Here is a 27372-nt window from a genome sequence, read left to right on the forward strand (position 1 = left end):
TTAACATTGATGCCAAGATACTTAGAAAGAAGTGGTACATTATGTTTTCGGGTTGTTGTAGGCAGAATTTTCAACAAGTGGACCTTCTTACTAAGAGGGCAGCATTTATGTTAGGTAGCCAGCCTCAAAGGTCTCTGGTCCAGTGGTCAGTGTCCTACTTTCAGGAAGATACCAAAGATCTCAAAGAAAGGTGGGTTTATTTTCACCGTTATTTTGATACCAACACTGATTTTTCTGCTCACCATCCTCAGTGACAACTCTCTTTATCCAGTTTTTAACTGCAGCAATCATGTCGTGGTTTTTAAAAAATGAACAGCTTTACCTTCAAGTTTTTGAGAATGCTCGTTCTTGAGAAAAAAAATCTTGCAAAGACAATACTATGAGTTCCTTTTAAAAACTATGTTGGCTTTTTGTGTGTGTTGATAACAGTCACATGGTACAACCTACAAAGGCATAGCGTAGAGGAAATCATTCTCCCTTGAGGCACAAACCACTGTTCAGTTTCTGTGAATCATGGCAGAGTACTCCACATAATCAAGCTTACATATTTTTATAGGAATGATAGCATAATGTGTATGCTGTCCTGCATCTTTTCTATTTAACATATGTGGAAGGTCATTCCCCATGAAGACACACAGAGCTAATGCTTTTAATTTGAGCTGCTTTTTTAAAAGATTATTTTTAGAGAAGGGGGGAGAAGTTTGGGGAGAGGCATCAATGTGCATAAGAAACATCGATCAATTGCCCCTCTCACACTCCCAACCAGGGACCTGGCTGCAACCCAGGCATGTGCTCTGGCTGGGAATCGAACTGGTGACCTTTCAGTTTGGGGAACAACACCCAGCCCACCAAGCTACACCAGTCAGGGCTTGAGCTACTTTTTTAATTATGAAGGTGAACAATGAGTGACTTGAATTCATTACTCCTTACCCATGTATTTATCCTTAGTTACCACATTTTTCTCCATGAAGACAAATAATTCAAGATAGAACCAACTAACCAATTTTACCCCAGGTAAGCTATTGCTTATATGTGTAGTAGTACATTTTTTTAATCATTTTTTATTTTATTACATGTTTTCTTAAGAGCCCAATATTCAAACCACATTTTTAAGAAACCTTTTTTCCCAATCCCACTAAAAACTGAAAAAAGGCATTTAGATTGACAAAATTACTCACTTTTGCAAGAGTCATATATGGCTCTATATTCTCATTTATGTACTTTTTTCATTCTGTACTATTAACCAAAATTCATATCAGTCAAGAGTTCTTCAGCTATTTTACCAAAAGTGCCTTAAAAATTAGTAAGTTCTTATATATATCATCACATATATGGCAAATAACCATTAGAATGACTAAATCATTAATATTCATGCTTTCATCTAACTATCAAGAGTCAGGTTAAGCTGAGTTTGGCAACCAGTTGTGTTCATATATGTTTTTAAGTACAGCAGAAATATTTGAACTTGTATTTCCAGCAGTATAGGTGATGAGATGTTTTTAAAACCCAGGCAATTCTTGATGAACTGTATAACAAACGTTCAATAAATGGCTGAGCTTGCAGAAGCAGGGAATCCCAAGGACTAACAACAAAGCGCCAGAGCCACTGCCTCCCTAAGGACAGTTGCTGCCACGAAGAGCTAATGTTTATTGCCTGACTGTGCCAGGCCCTGCTGTAACTACTGTACAGATACTAAGTTTATAACAACCCCATAATGTGGGTACTTCATTAGCTCCATTGTTCAAAAAAAGAAACTGAGGCTCAAACAAGTTAGAACCTTGGCTGGAAACAGCTACATGTGAGACAAGAGCCATGGCCTTGGTGAGATGTACAATGAAAACTCAGACTTGCACATAGAGATGAGACATTCAAAGGGGGGCTCTACCTTAAGTGAAAGGGCTGTTGGGAACAACAACAACAAAAAAATCCTACCTGCCACAAGGAAATTTGTTAAAGCATTAGCTCTTGGGGGCGGGGGTGGGGAGGGACAGACATCCATAAGATTTTTTTTTCCACAAGGTTTTTAAGCCACAAGTGTGCCCTTACATGTCTTTAGAGTTCAGATCTGCTACCATCAAGGCCTGGGAAACCAAGATATTAAAGTGGCCTTCAGTTGGTAGTGCCTTAGGGTGCCTGGCAAAAGCAAACACATTCTCTTTTGGGCAATGTACACTTAACTGCGACTTAAGAGGTTTCAGGAGATAAAGCCCACTCAAATATGAACTCACAATCCAAAATTACAAAATAAAAGGAAATAAGCCACTAGACATTAAGAGAATTGGAAACCAAGTACTTTACTTACTGGAAGTACTGGATGCAGAATAGAAAATGATGGTGCTGTAAAATTTTAGAGAAAGGTATCATAAAGCCAAGCAGGGCATGAAAGTCACTGAGCTATAATCAGGCAAATTTGAAAAACAATCAGCTTGCAGAAATGAAAAAGTCATTAAAAGTGGGAGTGTTTATTAATACCGTTTCAGTTTGAGATGTTGAAAAGGCCTGGAGATGGATAGCGGTGATGGTGGCACAGTGGTGTGACTGTACTTAACTGCCCCTGAACTGTACACTTAAGACGGTAAATTTTGTGTTTATATTTTACCACAATTAAAATACACATATGTAAAGCTGTGCTGTGCCAGAAATGGATAGCTGCACAACAGATCATTTATTTTCAGTCTTTTCTAAGTAATAAAAACATTTTAAGGACATGAAATCTATTGTAAATTTAAAGGTTTATTTTTGGACTCTCAGTTCTACTCCACTGCTGTGTGCCTGTCTTTATGCCATTACTATACTGTCTTGCTTACTGTAGCTTTGCACTAAGTTTTGAAATCAGGAAGTGTTAGACCTCCAACTTTGCTCTTTCTCTTTTTTAAAAAAATTTAGAGAGCGGGGAAGGGATGGAGAGAGGGAGAGAAACATCAATGTGTGAGAGAAACATGGATCCGTTGCCTCCCATATGTACCCTGACCTGTAAAAAAACCCCACAAACCAGGCATGGGCCCTGACCAAGAATCGAACTCGTGACCTTTCACCTTGAGGGATGAGCCCAACCAAGCCACATCAGTCAGGGCTATTCTTTTTTTTAAAGATTTTATTTATTTTTAGGGTAAGAGAAGGAGGGAAACATCAATGTATGGTGGCCTCTCATGCACCCCCAACTGGGGACCTGGCCTGCAACCCAGGCATGTGCCCCAACTGGGAATCAAACCAGCAACCCTTTGGTTCTGAGGCCAGCACTCAGTCCCCTAAGCCACACCTGCCAGGGCCAGGGCTATTCCTTTTTTAAGATTATTTTGGCTCTTGTGAGTGTCTTGCATTTCCATATAAATTTTAGAGCCTTTTTTCAAAAAGGCTAGCTGAGATTTTGATAGGGACTGCATTGATCCTGCAGATAAACTTGGGGAATATTGCCATGTTAACAACATTCTATCTTATGATCCATGAACATGGGATGTCTCTCCATGTATCTCTTCTTTGATTTCTTTCAATGTTTTGCATTTTCAGGGTACAAATCTTGCAGCTTCTCAAATTTATTCCCAAGTATTTTTGATAAAATTGTTTTCTTAGCTTGATCCAGATTGTTCATTGCTAATATATAAAAATATAGTTGATTTTTGTATGTTGACATTTATCCCACAACCTGGCTGAACTCTTTGAGTAGTTCTAATAGTTTCTTAAGGTATTACCCTTAGGATTTTATAATAAAGTTTAACATGCTCTGTAAAACATTGTAATCTAAAAATTATATATAAAGCTTATCTGTTTTTTCCTTAGGGTAAAAAAGAATAGTGAAAAGTTTCCAGTTTAAAAAAAATTGATGATGATGTTGATTTAGAAAACCTTTTTGTTTTTGTTTTTTGAGGGCAGTTAGGCTTAGCCAAAAACTCTTTACATAAAAGATGTCAAACCTGTTGAAAAGTAGAAAGAAATAGTATAATGAAAACCCTTCCCCTAGATTCACCAGTTTTAGACATTTGCCACATTTGTTTTCTTAATCTATATACAAATATGTATGTATTATATATATATACTTTTTATTTTTGCTGAAATATGAAGGTTCACCCCTGATATTCACCCCTGATACACCCCTACATAACTATGACTCCATTATCATACCTAAGAAATTAGCAATTGCTATATTATCTAATATGCAGGACATTCAAATTTCTCCAACGGACAAAATGAAATTGACAAAAATTATATTCAGAGCTTTTTTTTTTTTTTCCCCAATTTAGGATATAGCCATGATCATATATTTGGTTATCATGTCTTAGTAGCATATTTTAGTGTAGGAGAATTTGGCTTTCCTTTCATGTCATTTGGGATTTATGAAGGTGCAAAGCCAATTGTCATATAGACTATCCTACAAAGAGTTGGATTTTTCCAAGTTTTGCATGATTAGATTCAAGTTGAAAAGACTCTTACCGGGTGGTTGGGATACTTCCCAGTCCTTTGGTTCATTGGGCATAAATGTCCCATTTTTGGTGATACTAAGTTTAGTCATTTGATCAAGGTTGTGATCGCCAGATTTTTCCATTGTAAAGGTGCCCTTTTCCTTTGTAGTCAATAAGTAATCTATGGAGAAATATTTTGAGACCACATCTTACCCCTCAGCAAACTTTCATCCAGTGCCATCCACTGATAATCTTTGCCCCAATTACTTATTACATTAGTGGTTGGAAAACAGTGATTTCCTAATTCTGTCATTTCTTCTGCACTTGGCATTTTCTCTTCCACCCCAAACATTCACTCATATTGAAGGATGCATCAAAATTTCTTTTGAGTATATGAACATACCTTCCATGAAGGTTCTGAAACTGCCCCTAAAGGAATCTGTGGCAAAGACCGTTCATGGATCACTGAAATCTCCCCTTGTTCCCTGGCACAGGGCTAGGCTACATTCCCAGACCCCCTGGTGGTAAGGTGTGGGCACGTGTCTTAACTTGTCTCCAATGGAGTGTGATTGGAAAGGATGGGTGCCACTTCTGGGCATAAGCCTTCGGGTGGTGAATGCACTCCCTCTATGCTTTCTTTTTCTTTTTTTTTAAATATATTTTATTGGTTATGCTATTACAGTTGTCCCAATTCTCCTTTGCCCCCCTCCACCTAGCACCTCCCATTCCCTCTAGCCATCCCGCACCCCATAGTTCATGTCCATGGGTCATGCATATAAGTTCTTTCTCTAGTCCATTTCCTATACTGCTCTTAACATTCCATTCTGTACTTAACAACTTGTACTTCTTAATCCCTGCACCTCTTCCCCCACTTTCCCTGTTCCCCCTTACAGCTGGTAGCCATCTAAATGCTCTCCATATCTATGATTGTTTTTTTAATTAATCTTTATTGAATTTTTTCATTACCATTCAGTCCCCCTTATAACCCCTCCCCTTATGATTGTTTCTGTTCTGCTTATTTGCTTAGTTTGTTTTTTATATTTAATTGTTGATAGTTGTGAATTTAGTGCCATTTTAATGTTCATAGTTTTGATCATCTTTTTCTTAAGTCCCTTTAACATTTTATATAATAATGGTTTGATGATGATGAACTCCTTTAGCTTTACCTTGTCTGGGAAGCACTTTGTCTGTCCTTCGATTCTAAATGATAATAATCTAGGTTGTAGGTCCCTGCTTTTCATCACTTTGAATACTTCTTGCCAGTCCCTTCTAGCCTGCCAAGTTTCTTTTGAGGAATCAGCTGACAGTCTTATGGGAACTCCTTTGTAGATAACTCTCTGCTTTTTTCTTGCTGCTTTTAAGATTCTCTCTTTATCTTTCACCCATGGCATTTTAATTATGATGTGTCTTGGAGTGGGCCTCTTTGCATCCATGTTGTTTGGGACACTCTGTGATTCCTGGACTTCTATGTCTATTTCCTTCACCAAATTAGGGAAGTTTTCTTTCATTAGTTTTTCAAATAAGTTTTCAATTTCTTGCTCTTTTCTCCTTCTGGCACCCCTATGATTCAAGTGTTGGTACCTTTGAAGTCATCTTGTCCCAGAGACTCCTTACCCTATCCTCAGTTTTTTGGATTCTTTTTTCTTCTTGCTATTCTGATTTAATGTTTTTTTTCTTCCTTATGTTCCCAATTATTGATTTGATTCTCAGCTTAATCCACTCCACTGTTGATTCCCTGTAAATTTTTCTTTATTTCACTTAGTGCAACCTTCGTTTCTGCCTGGGTCTTTTTTTATGCTCTTGTAGTACCCAATGATTTCTTTGAGCATCCTGATAACCAATGTTTTGAACTCTGCATCAGATAGATTGCTTATCTCCATTTTGTTTAGTTCTTTTTCTGGAGTTTTGTTCCACTCTTTCATTTGGGCCATATTTCTTTGTCTCCTCATTTTGGCAGCCTCCTGTGTTCTATGTATTAGGGAAAGCTGCTTTGACCCCCTGTCTTAGTAGTGTGGCCTAATGTAGAAAAACACACCTGTAAGTTGGATGGGGCAAGTAATTGCCATGGCGGGGCAGCTGGTGTGAACCAGATTGATGGAGTCTCAGATAATGGTGCCACCATTTTCTTTGTGGGGAAGGGCTGCGAAAAGGAGTAGTGGACACTGCCTGGCCTCTGGAGTTTTGTCTGGGAGGAAGCAGTCCCCCGGCACTCGCTCTGGTGCCAGACACTTCTTTTTATCTCCGTATGCCACTGGTGCCCCTCAAGGTGCTGCCCCAGTGCTGAAGCCCCGAGGGTTTGCGTCTAAGTCCTAAGTCCTTTGCAGGCCCTTTAAGAGGTGATGCCTGAGACTCCCACAGTTTCTTTTGCCACCTCAATCTCCCCTGGTTTTTGAGGCCAGAAGTTATAGGGACATACCCTTCTGGCACTGGAGCCCTGGGCTGGGTGGTCTGGTGTGGGGCTGGGATCCCTCACTCCCAAGATATCCCAGGTTTTATCCACCACACCTGGGTGTGGGACCAGCCCCTTGCACGTCTCCATGTGTCAACCCCCTCCTACCCGTCTGAATGAAAATGAATTCTTTAATTCCTTGGTTATCGACTTCCATAAAGCTCAATTTTCTGACAGTTCTGGGTGATAGTTGTCTCGTAGTTTAGTTGTAATTTTTGCTGAGGTGTGAGGAGGTAAGGCATGTTTACCTGCCACCTCCATCTTGACTGCACTTTGTTTTCACTTACTGATAATGGCCACGTGGCTTTAACCATTGAAGGTAGCAATATCTTAAAGCACGAGTCAGTGAACTCTCACCACAGGTCAAATAAGACTCAGTGCCTGTTTTTGTAAATAAAGTCTTATTGGGACATAGTCACTTATACACATATTATCTATGTATATCTATAGCTGCTTTCACACAACAAATAGCAGCATTGAGTGGCTGGGACAGAGATTGGCCCACAAAGCTTAAAGTATTTATTGTCTGTCTATAATAAAAATGTGCCAACCCCTGCTCTAGTTTACAGTAGGCACTTTTTAAGTGAGTAGAGCTTTTAACTCTTCCATTAAATGGGCCCTTTACTTCCACCACCAAGTGTATTTGAGACACATCTATCTTGGAAAAAAGCCTGATCCTAATACCTCCAGCTCTTCCCTTTTTTAGCTGCTAAACTGGAAACACATGAGCCTAGTTTACAAATTCCTGTATCTTGCTTCCAGACTTCACTCCCCACCCATCCACCTTGCACAGTGGGACCAGGTGAATACAAGATCTGTCCAGAAGGTATCCCACCATGTAATATGAAAAATAGAGACATTTATTGAAGAAGTAAAAGAAACATTGTGCATAGGACAGTGACACCTCAGTCCCTTTCAAAGTAGTCACCTTGGGACCTCACACAGTTCTCCCAATCACCATCATCTGCCCTGTCGACTTTTCCTGAATCTCACTGATGGTGTGAAATCTCTTCTCTTTCAAAGGTGATTTTAGTTTTGGGAAAAGCCAGAAGTCGCAGGGTGCCAAATCTGGGCTGTCGTGGAGCTGTGTCACCTGGGTGATTAGATGTTTTGCAAAAAATTCTGCATGAGCAGGCGCAGTGTTGTGATGAAGCTGCCAATCACCAGTTGCCCAAAAGCTGTGGCCTTCTCAATCATCCGAATAGTTTCTGGGGAAGAACATTCAAGCTTAATACAAAATTTGATGGAGATTTGCTCATCTACTCAGTCATTTTTAACGCAACAACCACACAGTACACTTACTCAATGGCATCTACCACCCCCACTCACTAGTACAGTGAAGCCATCACTGCTCACGCGTGTGCATTCCAGTCCACTCTCCTTGGCTGCCAGTTTGCCAGTAAACTGCAAACCATTCTCGTTATATTAACAATGGCTGGACTTTTTCCAGACAGATGTCATATTTCTCAAACACTGTTGTATTCCCAAACTTCCTTGCTCAAGGTCTCCCACTGTCTCCCTACTGCTCTGGTGTCAAATCTATTCACTCTTAGCTTTTTAGACCCAGTCATGGACTCCTCCTCTCCACTACCTGGTGACAACCAGGGCTGGGACTAGAGTGAGGTAAAACTTAGATGGGCACCAAAATAACTCAGTAATTAGGATAAACATTTTAATGCAATATTTTAAAACAATGCAAAAAGATCTATGAACCACAAAATATCCAAATTTTAAACTTAAGTCTTTCAGGGTTAATCCTCACCTACCATCCCTCCACCCAAGTTCACAGGTTCTTTGATATGAAAAGGAAGTAATCACTCAATACAGGTGGTTCACTGCCCTCTGTCAAGAGAGATGATTCTGAATCCCCCACGCCGCCACCTTGCTGCACCTCCAGGGCTAACAGAATCTTAACTTTTGCTGATGAATATATGTATAGTGTTTTGGCTTTGAGGTGTGAAGCCATCTGCTGATTCTAGAGTCTCAGCGGCTTTCCAGGTCTTCACCATTTTCCATTAGCAACAGAACCTCTTGAAATTCGATATAGCTCCATCTTGCCATTGGTTGTCTGTTCTTATGCCCAGTGTTGCTTTCACAATTTTACTGTGTGGCATTTTCCCTGTAGCAGAGGGATCTGAGTTTCACAATTATTTCACTCAACAAGGGCTCCATCTTTGTGTTAGTCAAATAAAGATACAAAGACAATCTTTGCTGTTAAAGAACAGTGTAACAGGAAAGGTACTTAGATCAAAGTTGCTCAGAGTGAAAGGAATAAACATGTCAGAGAAGAGGTTCTGAGAGGGCAGCAATGCCACCAAATCAGGGCCATTAGGCGAGGCAGCCTTCAGTTAAGCCTTAGAGTATTTTGAGGGATTGGGTAGTGGGGTTATGAGAAGGGTGGTGCATTTTAAAGTTTTTTTTTTTTTAAATTTATTTCAGAGAAAGAAACATCACGTTGTTGTTCTACTTATTTATGTATTCACTGGCTGATTCTTGTATGTGCCCTGACTGGGGATCAAATACGCAATCTTGGTGTATCGAGATGACACTATGTGGCCGGGGCCGGGTGGGTGCATTTTAAAGAGAGAGAAAAATGAAACAAAAGCAAAGAGAAGAAAAAGCTTTGTAGAGTTGCTGCCAAAGAGGAAAGCGGTGGGCCTAGGACTAGCTCGGGTCTATTGTTGGGCTTGTGGTGTTCGTCTCACCACAATACAAATAATTTTCAAAAGGCGCTAAGTGTTGCCTCTTCTCCCGCATTCTTTCGCTTGCTCTGGGTGAGGACTCTGCTGCTTAGCCATGTCCTCCACCCCAGGGCCATTTGCCTTCTACCACTTACCTGACCTCATGATACTAAAAGCTTTGGTTTCCCCATTAAAGGAATTTGGATGGAGCGGCCTTCCAATGAAACAGTGCTTGGCCTTGAAAATCTTTATCTACAGATAACAAACTTGGCTGGGTGAGATGTTTTCTGGGGAACAGCCACATTAACAGCTGTACCACTTACCACGTTCTCTGGGCGAATCCCACACCCCCTCCCCGCAGCAAGCAGCACAGCTTAAAGGCGCTACCATGTCCTGAAAGCTGTTCTGGAGGGAAGCAGGGCACACTGTTCCCAGGTCCCTCCTGCGCACAGCTGTGTACAGAGCGTGCCAGGCTGCCCCTGAGACGCCCTGGGGATGCCAGAACTTTGTGTTCTGACAGCGTTCAGCCACCCACGACCCTTATTCCTGCTCAGTGCCCCAAAAGGAACCTCCACCTCCCACTCCGGCTGCTCTCTCCTTCCACCCTGCTCTGATTGTCCTCCCTAGTAAACCCTTTCTAGCCTCTCCAGAGCCCAAACTCTACTACGGAGCTAACAAACCTCTCCATACCCTCAGCCTTCACCTCCTGCAGTAACTGACACCTGGCTCCTTCTACTCAAGGTCTCAGCTTCCCCACAGCTCTCTCCAGGGCAGGCTGTTCATTTTCTCACACTCCACAAGCTCAGGGTCAGGAGGTGGGGTCACCAGCCTCCCTGCTCCCCAAGACCACATCCACCCATTTCCTCTCTGCTCTCTCACGTTTGAGCCATACCTCAGCCCATGCTCGCCTGCCTCCTGGCTCCTCCCTTATATACCCAAAACTTTAGCAGTGGGCTCACAGTCCTCTCCACCTGCCTGCCACCACCATCCTAGGTGGTCTTTGCAGTCAATCTATCCCACACTCTGGGCTCTCTGTCCCTTCACCTCATCTCTGAAAACCTTCCCCTTCACTCCATTTCGGTCCCACCTTCCCATGGACAGAATCCCTTCCTGACACCAGGAGCTTAGACATTGCACCCCTGATCATAATCTCCCAACGTTCCGGCCCATTCATCCAGTTTCTCGCATTACACCAGCACTGCTTCCTCAACCTCAGACCCATTCGCTCTTCCACTTTCTACCAGGCCTTTTGGCCTCATGTCGCTCACTCCCTATGCAGCTTGAACTGAATGCTTCATCTCTTCGGTCACTTGTTCAACTCCTCACAATCACCACCGTGTTTCTGAACCCCAACCTGCATGAGTCCAACAGCCTTTTTTTTTTTTTTTTTTTTCAGCAGACCTCACAGTAAAGCACATAGCTTAGGAGATTGGGACCTCCAGATCGGTGGCTGCCCATCTCAGCCGGGTGCCCCACACTACCAACAATTTCTCAGTCCTGGGGAGCACAGAGCTCCTCTGACCTAACCCTTCCATTCTCCCCAGTTCCCTGGGGGCCTGAAACCAATTTCCTGCTCTCTTCCTCCTGTATGGACAACCTCTCCCCCTGCCCCAGAAACATCCAACAGCATCTAAACAAGTGAAAGTGCTCTAGTCTCCCTTGTCTGAAAATAAGTCTTTCAAGCACGTCTCCCTCCAGCTACTGCCCCAACTCTCCTTCCCTTCATAACCAGGTACCACACTCCCTGCCTCCATTCCCCTACTTCCTTACTCGTGGCCCTGCTGTCATCTAGCTCCTGCTTCCACTGCATCACAGCTGCTCTCACAGGGCCACCAGAGGGTACCATTCAGTGTTGTCGATACAGCTGACCTGTTTCTGTGACACCATCATACTCCTGTTGTTCACTTGTATCTCGTTTCCCGCCTCCCATGAACCCTGAGGTTGGGCTTCTCTAAGTTCTCTTACAGGCTCTCTGATCTCAGAACTTCAAGTCCCACCAAACGCTAATGCTCACAAATCTCCAGACACGTTCATCCAAATGCCTAGGGGACTTCACTCAGGTGTTGCAGGGACTGCTTAGTGTCGACATGGCCAGAACCAAATTACCCTCCCTTCAACTCCTCGTTTGTGACCCTCTTCTCTGCGAAAAGTAGCCCCATCCACTCTGTCCCAGAGCCGGCCTGCATCCAGAATATAATCAATATCTGCTGAATGAATAAATGAACCTTTGATCCTCCCTCATTCTCCACAGCCAATCACCAAGACCTGTCAATTTTACCTCCTATCACAACCCTCTTCTTTTTTAGATGAGGCTGGCTGCCTCCTATGCATGCCTCGGGAGGCTTCCAGGACTCCTCAACTCCGGCCGGACAAGGATCTTGCCCAGTGCTCTCACGGTCCAGGACTGCCGCGCAAGGCGCGCATCACAACGCACTGCCCGGACGGCCACGGTCTGTGACACTCCCACGGCACTGGGGGTTCCATCTCTAAAAACGCCCATAGCCCAGCACCCTGAAGGCGCTCCGTAAACACTAAATGGAGGGAGTGAATGAATAGAGTAATGAGCAGCTAGCTGCCCACTGAGCCCAGCGCCCCACACGGTGGGCAGTCAGACGCCCAGCCCCCAACGGCCCCGCAGGGCACGCACACTCCGCGTGGCGGCAAGAAGCCCCGCCCCTGCTCGACCTCCCAACACGCTATACTCAGAAGAGCCAATGGACACCCGCTTCTCCTCAGCAGCCAATGGAAGCGGTCAACGTAGCTCCCAGAAGGGGCGGGGCGAGCGCCCCGGGCGCAGGGTGACTGGACTGCGCGCGTGCCCGGGTCTTCTAACCACGTCGGCGGTCCCGGCAAGTGCCTCCTCGTTTGCAACCCTGCCCAACCAACGAATGATGGGGATTTTGCGCGCACGGCGTGGCCTGGAGTGGCTGCTGGGCTTCTACTTCCTCTCCCACGTCCCCATCACCCTGCTCTTGGACATGCAGTCGGTGCTGCCGCGCGAGCTCTACCCCATCGAGGTGAGGGCGCCTCGGGTCGCGGGGTTTGGAACCCGCCTGCGCGCCGCGGTTGTGTCCGGCCTCCCCATGACTTCTCTCCTCTGCTATCGTTCCATTTATGCCTTCCTTATCCTCTTGCCTTCCTTAGGTCCTGCTGGTGCTCCGGCCTCTCCTCACCCTTCAACTCGACTTCTTCCTCAGGGTTTTGTCTACCCCAGGCTCACCCCAAATTGCTGGGGGCAAACACTTTGTTCCTTGTAAAACCAGTTGTTCCCCGGGTATGTTTACTTCAGGTCAGTTGTCAGTATTTGATGGAAGTAGCCCGGATGAATGAGACACTGGTCTAATTCATGTGTTGGATTTGTTTTAAAGTTCTTTCTTGGAGGAGCTTTAAAATACCCTCTAATCCCAAAGAATCCAAGTAGAATTAGACCCATCTAAAGGGCATTTGCAGATCGTCATTCAAGATAAGGATCCAGCAACTTAAAAAAAGCTCAGAAGTAAATAAATGACACCTTTTCAAATCGACCCTTTTAATTGGGTTCAAATAAGGATGATCACCTGAGTAAAAACAAGGCAAAAATCCTCGTTTCCCTCGTTATTGGAGAGCATTCTTTACCCCGAACTTTGCTTTAATGCCTTTTATTTAATCAGAATTTTGTTTTCCCCGTCTTTTAATGGCTGGACCTTGTGTAAGTTTCTTCCATGGAATTCCTGTCCTCAGTTCTCTTTCTCCAATCTGTCTGTAGAACTACGGCAAGACATACTTGTAAACCTATAGATTTGATTTTGCCTCTCTTTATAAGCGTTTTTTCTGTGCAGAGCAAGGTTTCTTAACCTGAAGTCCATGAACTCCTGAGGTGTATGCAAAATTGTGTGTCTTGTGTTTTCTGGGAGAGTCTATAGCTTCCATCAACTTTTCCAGGGGGGCCTAACCCTCCCCAAAAGGTTAAGAGCTACTACTCAACAGTGTACCCCCACTCCAAAATCACTTTTTGTTTGTTTCTCTACCCAAGCATAACTGGGGAGTCTTCTGACCTACCTTTTCTTGTGAAAAGTTTAGTGTGTGTCAAGAGCTTTTGACTACAGACGGGGGACTGGGTTATTCCAAGAACTTGAGTGTCTTGGGCAAGTCAGGGCTCTGTAGCCTCAGTTGTCAAGTAAGACAGAGTTGGGTTAAATTACAAACTGAAACATACAGGGTGTGTTAGTTTCCTTTTGCTGCTGCAACAAATTACCAAAAACATAGTCACTTAAAACAATACAAGTTTATCCTGTAGTAGTCCTGGGGTCAGAGTTCAGAATGAATCTTACAGGGCTGGTTCTTTCTGAAGGTTCTAGGAGAGACTCTGTTTCTTGCCTCTTTCAGTTTCTGGTGGCTGCCAGGGATCTTTGGCTTGTGGCCACGTCATTTCAATCTCTGCTTCTATTATCTCTTTGCCATCTTTTCAGTACAGTTTCCCTCTGCCTTATTTTTATAAGGACACTTGTGATTCCATTTAGGGCTCACCAGATAATCCAGGATATCTTTCCATCTCAAAATCCTTAATTTAATCACACCTGCAAACTCTGTTTTGTTTTTTTGTTTTTAATGCTCACCCAAGGATATGTTTATTGATTTGAGAGGGAGAGAAAGGAAAGAAACATTGATCAGTTGCCTCCCATATGCACACCTGGGCCAGGGATCAAACCTGCAACCTAAGTATATGCCCTGATCGGGTATCAAACCTGCAACCTTTTGGTCTTATGGGGTGATGCTCCAATCTACTGAGCCACTCAGCCAGGGCACATCCGCAAACTGTCTTTTGCCAAGTAAGGTAAATTCACAGGTTCTAGGGTTTAGGGTGTGGATATTTTGGGGGGACATTATTCAGTCTATCACACAGGCCCAGATAGTACACACTTTCTAAACAGGTCATCAAAGCTCTGAATTAGCCATTAGTTGCCTCAAAGAAAGGAGAGTCATGTCTGTGGATTTCAAAGTCTGTGGCCAACAAAACTCAGGTAGGCTGCCTGGTGACAATCTGTGATGTTAAGAGTCCTTTTAATATTGGACAAATATGTTACTCAAGATTATTCCAGACTTAACAGCTGTTGGCTTCTTTATCCTTTCTGAATGTGCCATTCCCACAAGTCCTTACCACTCAACAAAAAACATTAAAATGTGTCCAGCATAATGACCCCATTTAAATGTCTCAGCTTTATTTAATGTTGACTTAGTGTAAAAGATCAAGGGCCAATGCAGGTAGTATCTGGCCAGAAACTCTATGTGTGTGTATCTTAGTGTCTGATGCTATTTTGAAGGCATTAGAAGGGCATCCTGGCTTGGAAGGCCTGTTGTCTCTAGTCAGTCTTGTGGGGATTGATAGTTTTGTTGCTTCTCTTTGGGTAAAATAGTAATAATAATAGTCTTGCATTATTCTCAGATTCTTCTTGAAAATATGCCAAAATTTAACATGTCGTTATTTGTCCTTAAATAGAAGAAGGAAATGTCCCCTAGAACCAAAAAGCCTACATATTTGGGCTAAAATATGCAAACTAAATCTTTCTTGGTTTGAACCAGAGCAACACTTAGAAAAACTATAATGAAATAGTAAGAATTTAGTTTGGATTAGAACAGTGATTTTCAGCCAGTGTGCTGCAAGAATTAAAAAAATGTTTTTAGCCCTGGCTGGTGTGGCTCAGTGGACTAAGTACTGGCCTGCAAACAGAAAGGTTGCTGGTTTGATTCCCAGTCGGGGCACATGCCAGTTGGGGGTGCTTGAGAAGCCACCAATGTATCTCACACATCAGTGTTTTTCTATCTTTCTCCCTCCCTCCCCTCTCTTTCAAGATAAATAAGTAAAATCTTTAAAATTTCTTTTTATTTTTTAGGGAGAGAGAGAGACATTGCTTTGTTGTCCCACTTATTAATGCTTTCATTGGTTGATTCTTGTATGTGTCCTGACTGGAGATTGAACCGGCAACCTTTAAGTATTGAGACAACTCTCTAGCCAACTGAACAACCCAGCCAGGGCCAACAATTTTTAAAACATGCAATATCCAACTTAGTCAGGGGCACTGACCTCTTTTCCCTTAAACTGTCAAATAAAGAAATGACAACAGCCAATACAACAACAGTCATCCAGTGTGAATGAATCAAAATTATAACTTTTTTTGTCAGATTGGCAAAAAATATATTTTTTTGGTGTATCACCAAATTTTAGTAATTTAGTTTATGTGTCCCATGAGATGAAAAAGGTAGAAAATCGCTGGATTAAACATGGAGAGGATGGGAAGCATTTTGTAGTATCATTTGCAGCTGGGTAGCATTGCTTCTCTTAAAATAAGGAAAACAGGTAGCATCTAGGTCTGAAATCAATCTGTGCTCTCTTAGATAAGTACAAAATTGTTCTGCAACTCCTGGTTTAGAAGCCCATGTGCACAGGTCAGGTGAATATTTTTAATGGATAACAATGCTAAATTGAGTGACTCAGGTAGAAATGGGAAGAGCTTTGTTACCTTTTTTGAGGTCTTATTATTTAATAAGAATATTTCTTGCCCTGGCTGGTCTGGCTATGTGGACTGAGCATCAGCCTGCTAAACAAAAGGTTGCTGGTTCAATACCCGGTCAGGGCACATTCAGGGGCACATATCTGGTTTGTGGGCCAGGTTCCCGGTTGGGGGCGGCAACCAATGGATGTTTCACTCCCACATCGATATTTCTCTCCTTCTCTTTCTCTCTCCCTCTCCTCTAAAAAGAAATAAAATCTTCAAAAAAGAAAAAAAATAATAGTACTTATTAATGACCAGTTGCATGCCAACATGTTAACAGGATTAAACTTCAACCTCTCCAAATATGCATTAATTACAATCAATTAAGTAATCTTTATGTGCTAGCTATTGTTCTAGAGACTGCATGTATTAACTCGTTTTATCTTGTCGTCAGTGCAGTAGGTACTACAATTGCAGTACAACCAAACTTAGATCAAGTACTTTGTCCAGACCCAGCACGCAGACCCAGGCACTCTGGCAGGTGCCTGTGCCTTGCCTTCCACCAGCCCTCCTTCTGGCATCAGGTGGCTGTTAGGAGACTGTGGGCAGATGGTGTTCTAATTGATTATGAGAACAGGCTGATTATTTTAAGTTTTGCTAATCTCATCCTGCAGTCCTTAGAAATTACAGTACTGCTGTACAAATCTACCTGGATTTATGAAATAGGAGGAGGATCTGAGAGACTGTATACAAATTGAATAGAAAATGAAGTTCACATGAACCAGAATGCCTTTTGAATTCTGCAGTAAATCTTTTAAAGCAGACTGCTCTCTCCAGTATTTTTCTAAGTAAATCTAGAAGGAAAAAAACAATCTTAAACATTTAGTCCAAGTTGCTTGTTTACAGGTGAGAAAATAGAGCCCAGGAGAAGTGCAGAGACCTAACCTTTATGAATATTTTCTACCACATTACTATCATGAGAAGTGCTCAGAAGGAAGCTAAGGGTCTTGCCATGAATTTAAATTTCAAGTAAAGTACAAATTAAAAGCTTACTTGGTCAGTAAATTGGTTATCTAGCCAGAGCCTTTCTGAAGTTAGTGTGCTAAAAGAAAATGTTTGTCTCTGGATATTTGCTTAAAGCTCACTCACAGCAATGAGGCCTCTCTAACAATAGTGAGCTTTTATCTTTTCATTAAAAATTAACAGGGAAACTATCTTTGGATTTTCCATTGTAAGCTAAATTTTTACCTTGGAAGTTGGCTTTATCATAACATAAAAACATATTTGGCTTTGAGGGCAGGTGTGTCGAGATAGTGCCATTTCCAGGAGGTTCAATGCAACAAACCTGCATGTGGAGATTCCTAGACTTTGTCTGGGGTCTTTATAAAAGCCTCAAACATTCTTACTTCCTCCCCAACCCTACCCCACCTGTAGCCATGTCAATATGGATCTGTATCTTTTGATTTGACAGCATAATTATGAGGGTGGAGCCCAAGCTAGAACTAAGACTGCTATCTCAAGCTTTGACATAGCCTAGAAGATACATAGTTTGTGGTTTGGGGCAGAGTTTGTTCTACAAATATCCTCCTGGTCTCCTAAAAGAAAAAAAGACCTTAAGAACTTGGGAGTTAAGAATGATAAGGAACATGAGGTTTTGGGCTTATTTAAATTGTCTAAAATTTCCTCTTTACAGAGGTTTGATTTATTGTACCTCCTTCCCGTCACTGTCCCCGCCCCCTACCCCTGCAGTCAAATTCACTTCATGTCTGCATTTGAGGAAATCTTGCCCTTGGAGCTTCGTGTGCAGTTGCTATTGTGAAAGAGCAAATGTCAGGATAGTTTTGTCATTTCTTTATAAAGAATGAATTGTTGGCAGATGTGTCACATTCGTGTGTTCATTCAGCAAACCAATAGCCTCCTCTTACATGCTAGATACTGCTTTTGACAATGGTCTAGATAAGTGTTATGGAGTCACAAATGCTGGGCGGCACAAAGGAGCTGGAAGCGCTGAGGAAAGATTCATGGAGAAGCTAACATTTGAGTTAGGGCTAGTGGGTTTTTCTTAAATGACCATCTAGGCCGCATCTCAAAAGCCAGCTGGCTGTGCCATCTGCTGCCAATGGGGCTGGGTAATGACTCCTAGTGGGTTGGAGCTACTGAGCCTCTCCCTGCCAAGTGGCCGTATTCATCATAATCTTCATCTTTTTCCAGTTGAGAAACCTGCTGAAGTGGTATGCTAAAGAGTTCAAAGACCCTCTGCTACAGGACCCCCCAATGTGGTTTAAATCCTTCCTGTTTTGCGAGCTTGTGTTTCAGCTGCCTTTCTTTCCCATTGCAACATATGCCTTCTTCAAAGGTTGGTAAATGGTGGGGAAATCCCATTTTTGCCCTGAAATTGGCTCCCAGAGATCTTATTGGAAAGTTATCTCCCAGGGAAAGAGGAGTGGCCCCTGTAGTCTGGGCGAGGGTGACACAGGATCTGGTGGGAACGGCCAGGATAGCGCCTGTGAAGGGACTTCAGCGTGGCTCCGGCTGACACCTGAGGTCAGCTGGGCCGTGTGACTGCCTCAGCCAACTGGACATCTCTCACACGCGCAAAACCTGAGGCTACCTAACGACTGAACTTGTTGCTTTTTATTTCTTTTTTTATATTTGAATTTCTTTCTCTTATCGTTGGCTTTTATTTTTGTGCTTTAGGTAGTATAATAAGCAGCATCAGGCTAATTCCTAAAGGACTTAACTTCTTACTTAAAAATTATTCTTACAGTGTCCCCATATGACTGATGCTTTTATAAAGGAGGTGGTCACACCAGCATGTGTGGCAGCTAAGCTCATACAGCTTATTTCCCACTGCAGTCTCCCAAACCCATCTCTTTGCAGCATCTGTTGACCTTCTCACCTACATACACTGTGATTACTTAACAGATGCTGCTGGCAGCACCACCACCCGCACATTGAGACCGAACAGGTTTAACGTTTACTGCCCTAGAGTTCTTCTGAATTAAATTCCACCCCCGCCCCCCCCTTGGTTCTTGGGCAGTCAGTGCTCTAGGGCCCTGGCTGTCACATAAATTTGCAGTTAGATAGCATTAGAACACATCTGGTTTTCCATTTGTTTCCACTTGGAAAAGGAGGTACAGTGACTCAGCTGAAGGGAGCAGGCAGAGATGCGTGGGGAATGTCACGGGCACCCCTGCAGTGAACCGACCTAATGCTTCTCTCTCTCTCTCCCTGACAACTCCAGGAGGCTGCAAGTGGATCCGCACCCCTGCAATCATCTACTCGGTTCACACCATGACCACTCTAATTCCAATTCTCTTCACACTTCTATTTGAGGATTTCTCTAAAGCCAGCGGTTTCAAAGGACTAGGACCCAAGACTTTCCGTGAACGACTAACCCTCATGTGTGTCTATGCCCCCTACTTTCTCATCCCTCTTACGCTTCTGCTTTTCATGTTGCGGAGCCCTTACTACAAGTATGAGGAGAAAAGAAAGAAAAAATGAGAGCAAGAACTGCTGGCCCAGCGGAGAGATGCCCACAGGACAGTTTCCTGTTGGACACAGTTCAAGGAAAACTGCTCAGAACCCATGTCTTCAGTAGCATTTGAAACACACCAGCAGCAGGAGCCACATCAAACCATCCCCTTCCAAGGGCACGGGCACAGATCAATCACCTGAGGATGGGCAGAGGGGTGTGGGTTAGGTAATAGGGAAGTGGTGCCAAGTACTTCGTTATGCTCCCAAGTTCCACTGCTGAATTACTGAAAGCAGCACCAGACCCAAAACTGGATAAACTTCTAAGAAACATGTCCTGCTTGGCATTTTCATGTGTCATTTGATCCACAATATATGCGCGACTAATCCCTTGACTCATGATTCCCTACAGCATGTCACTATTCAGCAAAGTGAATAGTGGGAAGTTTTGGGTCATTTTTAAGTTTGAATTTATACCTTTTTAATATTCATTAAAAACTGTACCTTCTTCTTTCCACACAGGGTAGGGAGCAGCAGGGGAAAGAAAGTAACGATTCTGCAAGAGTTTTTAACTTAGTTTTCCTTAAGGTCCAGCCCTGGCATGACTTTCAATCAGTAGTGGTCTAAACTAGATGTTTTGTTTTTGTTTGAAACAGCATCACAGGAGGAGAGGCTTTTTTAAAGTTTTCTTGTTTATCCTCTTGCCAAACGTTAGTGCTATACTTTTACATACCATGTGACAGAAGTTTCTTTACTCTGAGGTCTGCTGTCTCAAACATGATCTGGAAGTGTGTTTCAGATCTTTCTTACAAATAGTGTAATCATTCCTTCCCATTTTATTCTCAGTCAAAATGGGACAGCTGGGCATAACATGTCCAGTATGTGCATAGAGTGTCTTCATGTTAGTACATGGTGTTCCATTCACTTTCTCTAAATTCATACTCAAGGCTAACTTAACAAAACAAAACTTGGTGAACACACATGGATAACAATAGAAACTGGTCCCACTTAGTTCCCTCTTTGCCTGTTCTGCTCATAAGCCATGTTGCTCCAATTGTTGGGAGTATCGTCTGACTCATGTGTCCAGTCCAAATAAAGGTAGCTGCTGACCACTGCCTGGTTCGTTTTGTGGACTAGGGAATAGAGTCCAAGGTTCTTTTATAAGGCATTTAGTGTACACTTTAAGGGCACCAGGAAAAGAGGTAGAGAAGCCATCTGAAAACAATAATTTATTGTTTTTCTTCCAAAGCTTTATAAATTTACAAAAAAAATCCAAGTTTACACACTGCTTATTTCAGACAAAGAATGCAAGAGGTGAAAACCCAGGCCACCATGGTCACTGGGCATTCACCAGATACACACAGGCATCTGAAACAAGCTCCCTCAGATTTGTTTTATTGCCTTCAGAGGTGCTGCGTTCCTTACACACCATCTCAAATGACACACTAGGTCATTGGTCAAAGTCACTGGAATGGTACAGAGGTTTTTGTTTTTTTGTTTTTGTTTTTTGCCCTCCTATAAAATGAAATTTTCAGTTCATTTCTGAAAAATAAATTGGTCAATAAATTCATTTTGTTCTGCTTCTACTTTACACAAAGCTTCATATTCAACCCGATACCTGAAAAACAAAATTGTTAGAAGCCCTAAAAATGGATGAAATCAACTATGTACTGTATTCTTCTAGTGAAGAACATAGGTGATTTAAATGATTCCAAGAAATGGTGTTAGTTCAGAATGAAGGTGGTTAGGGCAAGAAGAGAAAAAATTACATGTGAAGAGCCCTGCACAGGGTCACACATGAAAAATCTTCAGCCCTGAGGGATTATTCTCCTTTGGGAGAGCCCCAGCCAGCTTTACACATACTCACTATTTGAGCTTTCAAGCTCCCCAGCTACTATATAGGTGGTTTGATATTAACATGTACTTTTTCCTCCCAATCAAATATATTTTTATTTTTAAAATCTTCAAATTAGGATGACAAGTGACACTTCCTGGGAGAACAATGATGAACAAGGACAGAGGTGACTGTTAAGAAGGAAAAAGAATTGCAGTTGAGTAAAGACCTTGTTTTACCTAACTTACCTTTCAAGCTGCATTTTCTTTTCTGCTATTAGTGCTTGGAGTTGCTGCTGTTGAGCTTCTCTCTGCTTTGCTATAGATTTGAGCAAATTCCGAGCACCAATGGCCTAGAAAAACAGTGTCAAAGAAGGTCATGGCTTCATTAAAACCATTTTTAGCATTAAGTCCTTGACTGTTTAAGGGCCACTTGGGGGCTACCTCACTGCCCAGCAGGGAAAAGGCTGAGCCCCAGAGCTTTGGGAGAAACATTAACCTCATGATTCCAAAGGGAGAACTGGCCTGGAGCTCGGAGGCAGATCTCAGAGTATCCCCAGGGTGTGGCACTCAGGTGTTAGTGGCCCAGCTGGTGTTATCATTTAGCCTTGTGTCCTTTGCCAAGTCATCTATACTCTGCACACCTTCATTTCTTCATTTATGAAATGAGGATAAAACCATCTACGTCTGTGATGATGTGAAGATTAAAGGAAATTACCGAAAGTGTATTGGCATGTAAGAGTTCAGTAGTAGGTTAAGTGGACCAGGAATTTTTTAATTGAGGTATAACTGACATGGAATGTTTCAGGTATACAACATAATGAGTCAATACCTGTACAGAAAATCTTGCTATTTAAAATCTTGTTTTAATTAAAAGAATATCTCCGCCCCCCGCCCAACACAGAAAAGTCCAGAGCGCAGAAGGATGATAGGCTAGTGAGCCAGGGTCCCAGTGAATACTGAGATAAAACACATGCTGATCTTACCTTCATCTTCTCGTTTTCTGCTTCTTTTGCAAGTTGGTCAACAAGCTCAATTAAACCACCAACTATTTTCTGAAACTGGCCAATTTCTTTAGGGAAAGAAAAAAATGTCTTTATTTTCTCGGTGTCATCGCTCTCCCTCAGCATTCCCTTTCAGCGAGACAGTACATAACTGCCCCTTCTAATTTTTCTCAAAACAATTTGGTGCCTGTTGGCCTACAACCTGCCTCCCTTGGTCTGAACCTAGAGATGAGAGCCGGGTGCCCAGAGTACACTGAGGAACACCTGGCCCTTGACTCCGCACGAAGCCAGCCACTTGCCATCACCACAGGCTATGAAGGGTCCTGGTGGGCCCATTCTGTGGACGGACCCCATCCTGCTTTCCGAGGAGTGACAGGAGGCACAAAGGGCCATGTTCATGAAAGGACTGCCTCACAGGAACGCTGCCTCTTGACCAGCCACAGATATACTAGGTTCTAGTTAATGGCGGGGTGGCGACACTAGATTCTTAGTTGATGGTGGGGTGGTGGCTATCCACTTGTGACCACACCCAATAAGCTCAAAGCATTTAAGTCCTTAATCTCCCATTCCTTTTTCAATATCCATGGGCGTGGCAAAACCCCGGTCTACCTAGGAGTACACTAAGGCCCAGCGGGGCTGGCAACAGAACTCATGCTACCCTTCACCAGGGACGCTCTCTCTGCAGCCGAGAGACCCGGAAGGCTCAGAAATCCCCACTCTAGTTACAGCTGCTCTATGTTCACTGCCAGTGGGCTGGCTTGGCTGCTGGGACAGAAGGTGTCCTGGATCTCTCTAGTTAAAAAATGACTAAATGGGGTCTGTTGAGCTGTTTCTAGAGACTCCAGTTAATCAGCTTCCACTCCCAATACAGACAAGCCTACCACTGAGAATACTATTTCTCCCAAAAAATCAAATCATCAGTACATAACTATTTCCCACTCCCAAGCCATAGTTCTGCCTCCATGGAGTTTAAGGTTTCTGAGCTCAAAAAACTCAAAGATGGCCTATCTCAAAAAACACCCTCCTCTCTGCATTCTGGTGTCTGTTTTGATTGGCGCTCCATGTGGGACTACACAAGAGCATAAGAAGAGGGCAGACAGACAAGATGGGTGGTACCTGGAAATTCATAGAGGCTGGGCTCAACCTGCGGGGACCAGCTGCTCCATTCTGGCAGGGCCACACGCAACAGCTGGGAGGTCGGGGTGGGGCACAGTTGGAATCGCTCAAAGCCGAGTGGCAACATCTCTCCCCAAATGATACTCACTGTCCACGAAGTCCTTGCACTCTTCCTTGAGCTCTATGGTCTGCTGGGTAACCTCTGGGTCCAACACCCGCAGCTTGTTCAGCTCATCAAAGTGCAGCCCTGCTTCACCGAGGACGTCCTTGGCCATACCTATAAAGAAGCCAACCCCAATCCCTGATCATTTCCCAGCTACCCAAAGAAAAGCCTGCTTCCAGCCCAGCCCCACTCCTGCCCCCAGATACCAATGCCAGAAACCCAGATGTTCCAAAAGCTCCCCCGTCCCTCTGCCTCCACCTTTCTAAGCCTCACCTGTTTCCCTTCCAGCTTCTCTAGAGATCTGCTCTGAAGGAAGGACAGTGGCAGCCAGGAGGAGGTGTGTCATAGGAGCAAGGGTCAGGAAAGAATAAAGTCCAGTTGCTTGTCACAGGCATCGTTCATTCAACACATATTTCTTGAGTGCCTACTACATGCCAACATTGCTAGATGTTGGGGATACAAAGATGAGTGCAACATGGTACCGGCCCTGGAGAAGCACAGTTTAGCTGGAGGAAGACAGACATGTAAACTGAAAAGTTATACTGTTAAGTGCTTTTACAGAAATATCTTAAAGCGCTAGAGGAGAACAGAGCAATTAACTTGGGGTGAGGAAGCTGACGTTTGAACTAAGTTGTCAGCCAAGCCATAAGCATATTTATTTACCCCCAGTTATAGACTCAAAAGGACATGAAGAATCTTTTCAAATACAGAACTAATAACACAAAAAGCAAGTAAAAGAGAAAATCAGAGTGAATTAAATATTAGGATTAAAAAAGTAAGAAGCCAGGAGTAAGAATATTACCCAAAATGTATGCTACAGGATACTGTACACTTGCCTGAACTGGGACCCAAGTTGGGTCAGTCTCTTTTTGGCAGAAAGGAATGAACTATCAGCCACAACGTATCAAGTAAGGAAGTCAGGGAAGGCATTCCAAGCAGACAGAACAGTGTAAACAAGAACCTGAAGTCACTAAAAGGTCCTATCCTGCCTGAGAAGATGAAAGGACAAATGGTGACCCTGGCTGGTGTGGGTCAGTGGATTGAGTGCTGGCCTGCAAACCAGCGGGTCCTCGGTTTGATTCCCAATCAGGGCACACGCCTGGGTTGCGGGCCAGGTCCCCAGTTGGGGGCATGAGAGAGGCAACCACACATCAATGTTTCTCTCCCTCTTTTTCTCCCTCCCTTCCCGTCACTCTAAAAATAAGTAAATAAAATCTTTTTTAAAAAGGAAGAAAGGACAAAGGATTGAGCTGGAAAGGTCACATGGAGCCAGATTAGAGAGACCCTGTGTGCCAAGCTAAAGAATCTGAGGTGTAGGCAAGAGAACCAGCAGAGATATCCTCTCCCTTCCCACGCCACCTCGCATTTCCAGTCAAAAGGATGCCTCAGTTCTGGGAAGGAAACAGTGAAAATTCACCCTCATTTTCTTAAAAATAACAGCACAAAAAATAGAGACCACATGCCCTGTCTAGAAAGGGAAGAAACGCTATTCAATACTTAGGACTAGCAACTGGCTACTATACCAATTCCAAAACCCCAGGTGTTCCAAAGGCTGCCACCACCTGGCGCCAGCCCTTCCCTCTGCTCCCCGCCGCCGCAAGCCTCTCCTGTTTCCCTTCCAGCTTCCTCCTCTCCTATTTCCCTTCCAGCTTCCTCAGAGACGTTCTCTTCTGATGGGGTGATTCTGGGACGGACTATCCAGAGCATGAGTCCCATAGGAGGATCAATAGTTAAAAAAGAATTAAGTCCCACCATTGCCAGAACCGATTTTCAAGAGAACCAGAAATCCAGATTTACGTATGGAATCTGATTTTTAAAGGAAAGTTATCTAATTAAAAAATGTAAAGTAAGGAAAAAAGCACATCCAACACTGTGTGGGCTAACTAATGCATGTCTATAGGTTGTCTGTGTATGGCCTTGGCCCAGGGCCTTTGGCCTCCCTGAAATCCACCAAAGGAAGTAGGCTGGCATCTTCCTGTTGAAACGTCTTAATCGTCCAGAGCTCCTTATGACCAGGCTTTTTAAAAAAGATTTGTCTTCCAACTGTACATATACAGGCATAGTCTGAGCATTTAACACCTACTGGGCATTAATCAGACCAACTGCTCTAGTAAGTTTCAAGTAATCTGAGGGAGCAAACACTTTCTTCCTTTCACTCTTTCCCTGAGAGCATATATTTATTCAGAAATCTGCTCTGGAGTTTGAGCAGTGAAGAAAATGCTTTAATGCATCAGTTCCTGACCTCTGGACAGAGAGCCAACAAATATTCATAAATTGGGGTAATGGTATGAGGAAAAGCTCATGGTTCTAGGTGAAGCTGGAGCAGGAGGCCCTAATTCTTAGAGGGGCAGGGGTGTCAACAAAACCTTCTGCAAAAGTAACACTTAAGCTGAGACCTAAAAGATGTCCAAAAGTTTGTCCAGTGAAGGGGAGAGGAGGCATTCCAGGCAGAAGGAAAAGCATGTGTGAATATCCTGAGGCTGTAACAAATTAAAGGCATCAGGAGATCTGAAAGGCTAGTGCAGCTGAAATAGTGAGCAAGGCGCGGGGGGGGGGGGGGGACAGGGTGAGGCTAGAGGGTGAGGCTAGAGCTAGCTGAATCATGAAGGGCTCTGAAAGATGCAGTAATGAGCTTGGACTTTATCAGAGGAGTAATGGGCAGCCAGTGGATTCTCAACAGAGAGACATAATCAGATTTATCTTTTAGAGAGATCACTCTGCCTCAGGATGGAGACTGGTTTGCAGGAAACAATAGGGTGGGGTTACGCCTACCTTGTCCATCACTGTAACCCCAGCATCTAGCATGGGGCCTGAACATAACTGGCACTCAGTAATTGTGGAATGAATGTGAAAACAGAGGAAGTTATTACAGTAACCAAGGCTTAGAGCTGAAGAAAAGTTTCCCAATTTGAGATGTTTTGTAAGTCGAGCTGTTAGGACTTAGTAAAGAATTGATTGAATGTAGTAGGGGTTTGAGAATGCGTGAAGGAAAGAGTCAGACAAGATTCCGATATTTCTGGCTTGAGACAACTGTATGGTTGAATGAGATGGATAAGACCAGAGCAGGAGTGGAGATGGTTCACCCCTGACTATCAGATTCTCTCCCAGCTCCCCGCATCGCGCGTCTGCGCATCTGAGAAACACGGGGCACAAGAGCCAGACTGAGCTCCCTGGAGATGAGGACAGTGGCATTCCCTCCGCCCCTGGCTCTCCCAGATCCACATCTGGGAGATCTGGCACTACGAGCAGGCTCCACCAATAGAGTGTGGGGAAAGGGCACTGAGCAGAAAGTTAAGATCTGGAAGACGGAGCTGGCTGTCTTCAGTACGTAAACTCCTTGAACTTATCTGAGAAGCAGTTTCCTCATAAGACCGTTGCGAGCACCAACGCGTCAAGTTCCGGCCCAAACTACGTGTAATACCACTCCCAAAGAGTCGGGCGAAATTCCCACGTTTCTGGGACTGCCTTTCCTCGGGGCGCGAGCCTGTCAGGCCCGTCTCGTCCCCGGTCCGCCCGCGTCCCCCACCCGGGTCACGGCCTACCTTCAGACCCCGTAGCGGCGGCGCGCTGCAGCCCAGGCTGATGTCGACAGGTAGCTTCTCTCTCCGGTCCACGACTGCTGAACTTGGCTCGCCACTCTGCCGCTGCCACGGCTACAGGACCAGTTTACACAGACCGTCACTACCTGACACCGGAAGTATTTACACTCGCCTCACCCGCAGAGCCTTCTGGGAAACAAAGGCCCGAGAAAAGGGACGACTGCATACAAGATCCACAGGCCTTTG

General features: G+C 43.7%; 2 protein-coding genes across 4 annotated transcripts; one reads left to right on the forward strand and one right to left on the reverse strand.

Annotated features, from left to right (window-relative positions):
* Nucleotides 1-12353: 12353 nt before the first annotated feature.
* TMEM97 (transmembrane protein 97) lies at nucleotides 12354-20217 on the forward strand. The gene is made up of 3 exons (XM_054573192.1): nucleotides 12354-12544; nucleotides 18209-18353; nucleotides 19242-20217. The coding sequence occupies exons 1-3, from the start codon at nucleotides 12416-12418 to the stop codon at nucleotides 19499-19501; spliced, it is 534 nt and encodes a 177-aa protein (XP_054429167.1). The 5' UTR covers nucleotides 12354-12415; the 3' UTR covers nucleotides 19502-20217.
* A 21-nt stretch (nucleotides 20218-20238) lies between these two features.
* Nucleotides 20239-27361, reverse strand: IFT20 (intraflagellar transport 20). Of its 3 annotated transcripts, XM_054573195.1 has the most exons (6): nucleotides 27130-27361; nucleotides 23861-23893; nucleotides 23573-23701; nucleotides 22291-22376; nucleotides 21554-21657; nucleotides 20239-21089 (listed from the first exon to the last, which is right to left on the reverse strand). In XM_054573195.1, exons 3-6 carry the CDS (start codon nucleotides 23697-23699, stop codon nucleotides 21008-21010), a joined length of 399 nt encoding a protein of 132 aa, XP_054429170.1. In that variant the 5' UTR covers nucleotides 23700-23701; nucleotides 23861-23893; nucleotides 27130-27361; the 3' UTR covers nucleotides 20239-21007. The 3 variants fall into 3 exon arrangements, with proteins under 3 accessions (XP_054429170.1, XP_054429169.1, XP_054429168.1); XM_054573194.1 differs by lacking the exon at nucleotides 23861-23893; XM_054573193.1 differs by lacking the exon at nucleotides 27130-27361 and having other exon boundaries at nucleotides 23861-24086.
* Between the last annotated feature and the right edge of the window lie 11 nt (nucleotides 27362-27372).

This window comes from Pteronotus mesoamericanus, unplaced genomic scaffold (genome assembly GCF_021234165.1).
Source record: "Pteronotus mesoamericanus isolate MK-2021 breed Mesoamerican mustached bat unplaced genomic scaffold, CSHL_Meso_final contig_246, whole genome shotgun sequence".
Lineage (NCBI taxonomy): Eukaryota > Metazoa > Chordata > Mammalia > Chiroptera > Mormoopidae > Pteronotus > Pteronotus mesoamericanus.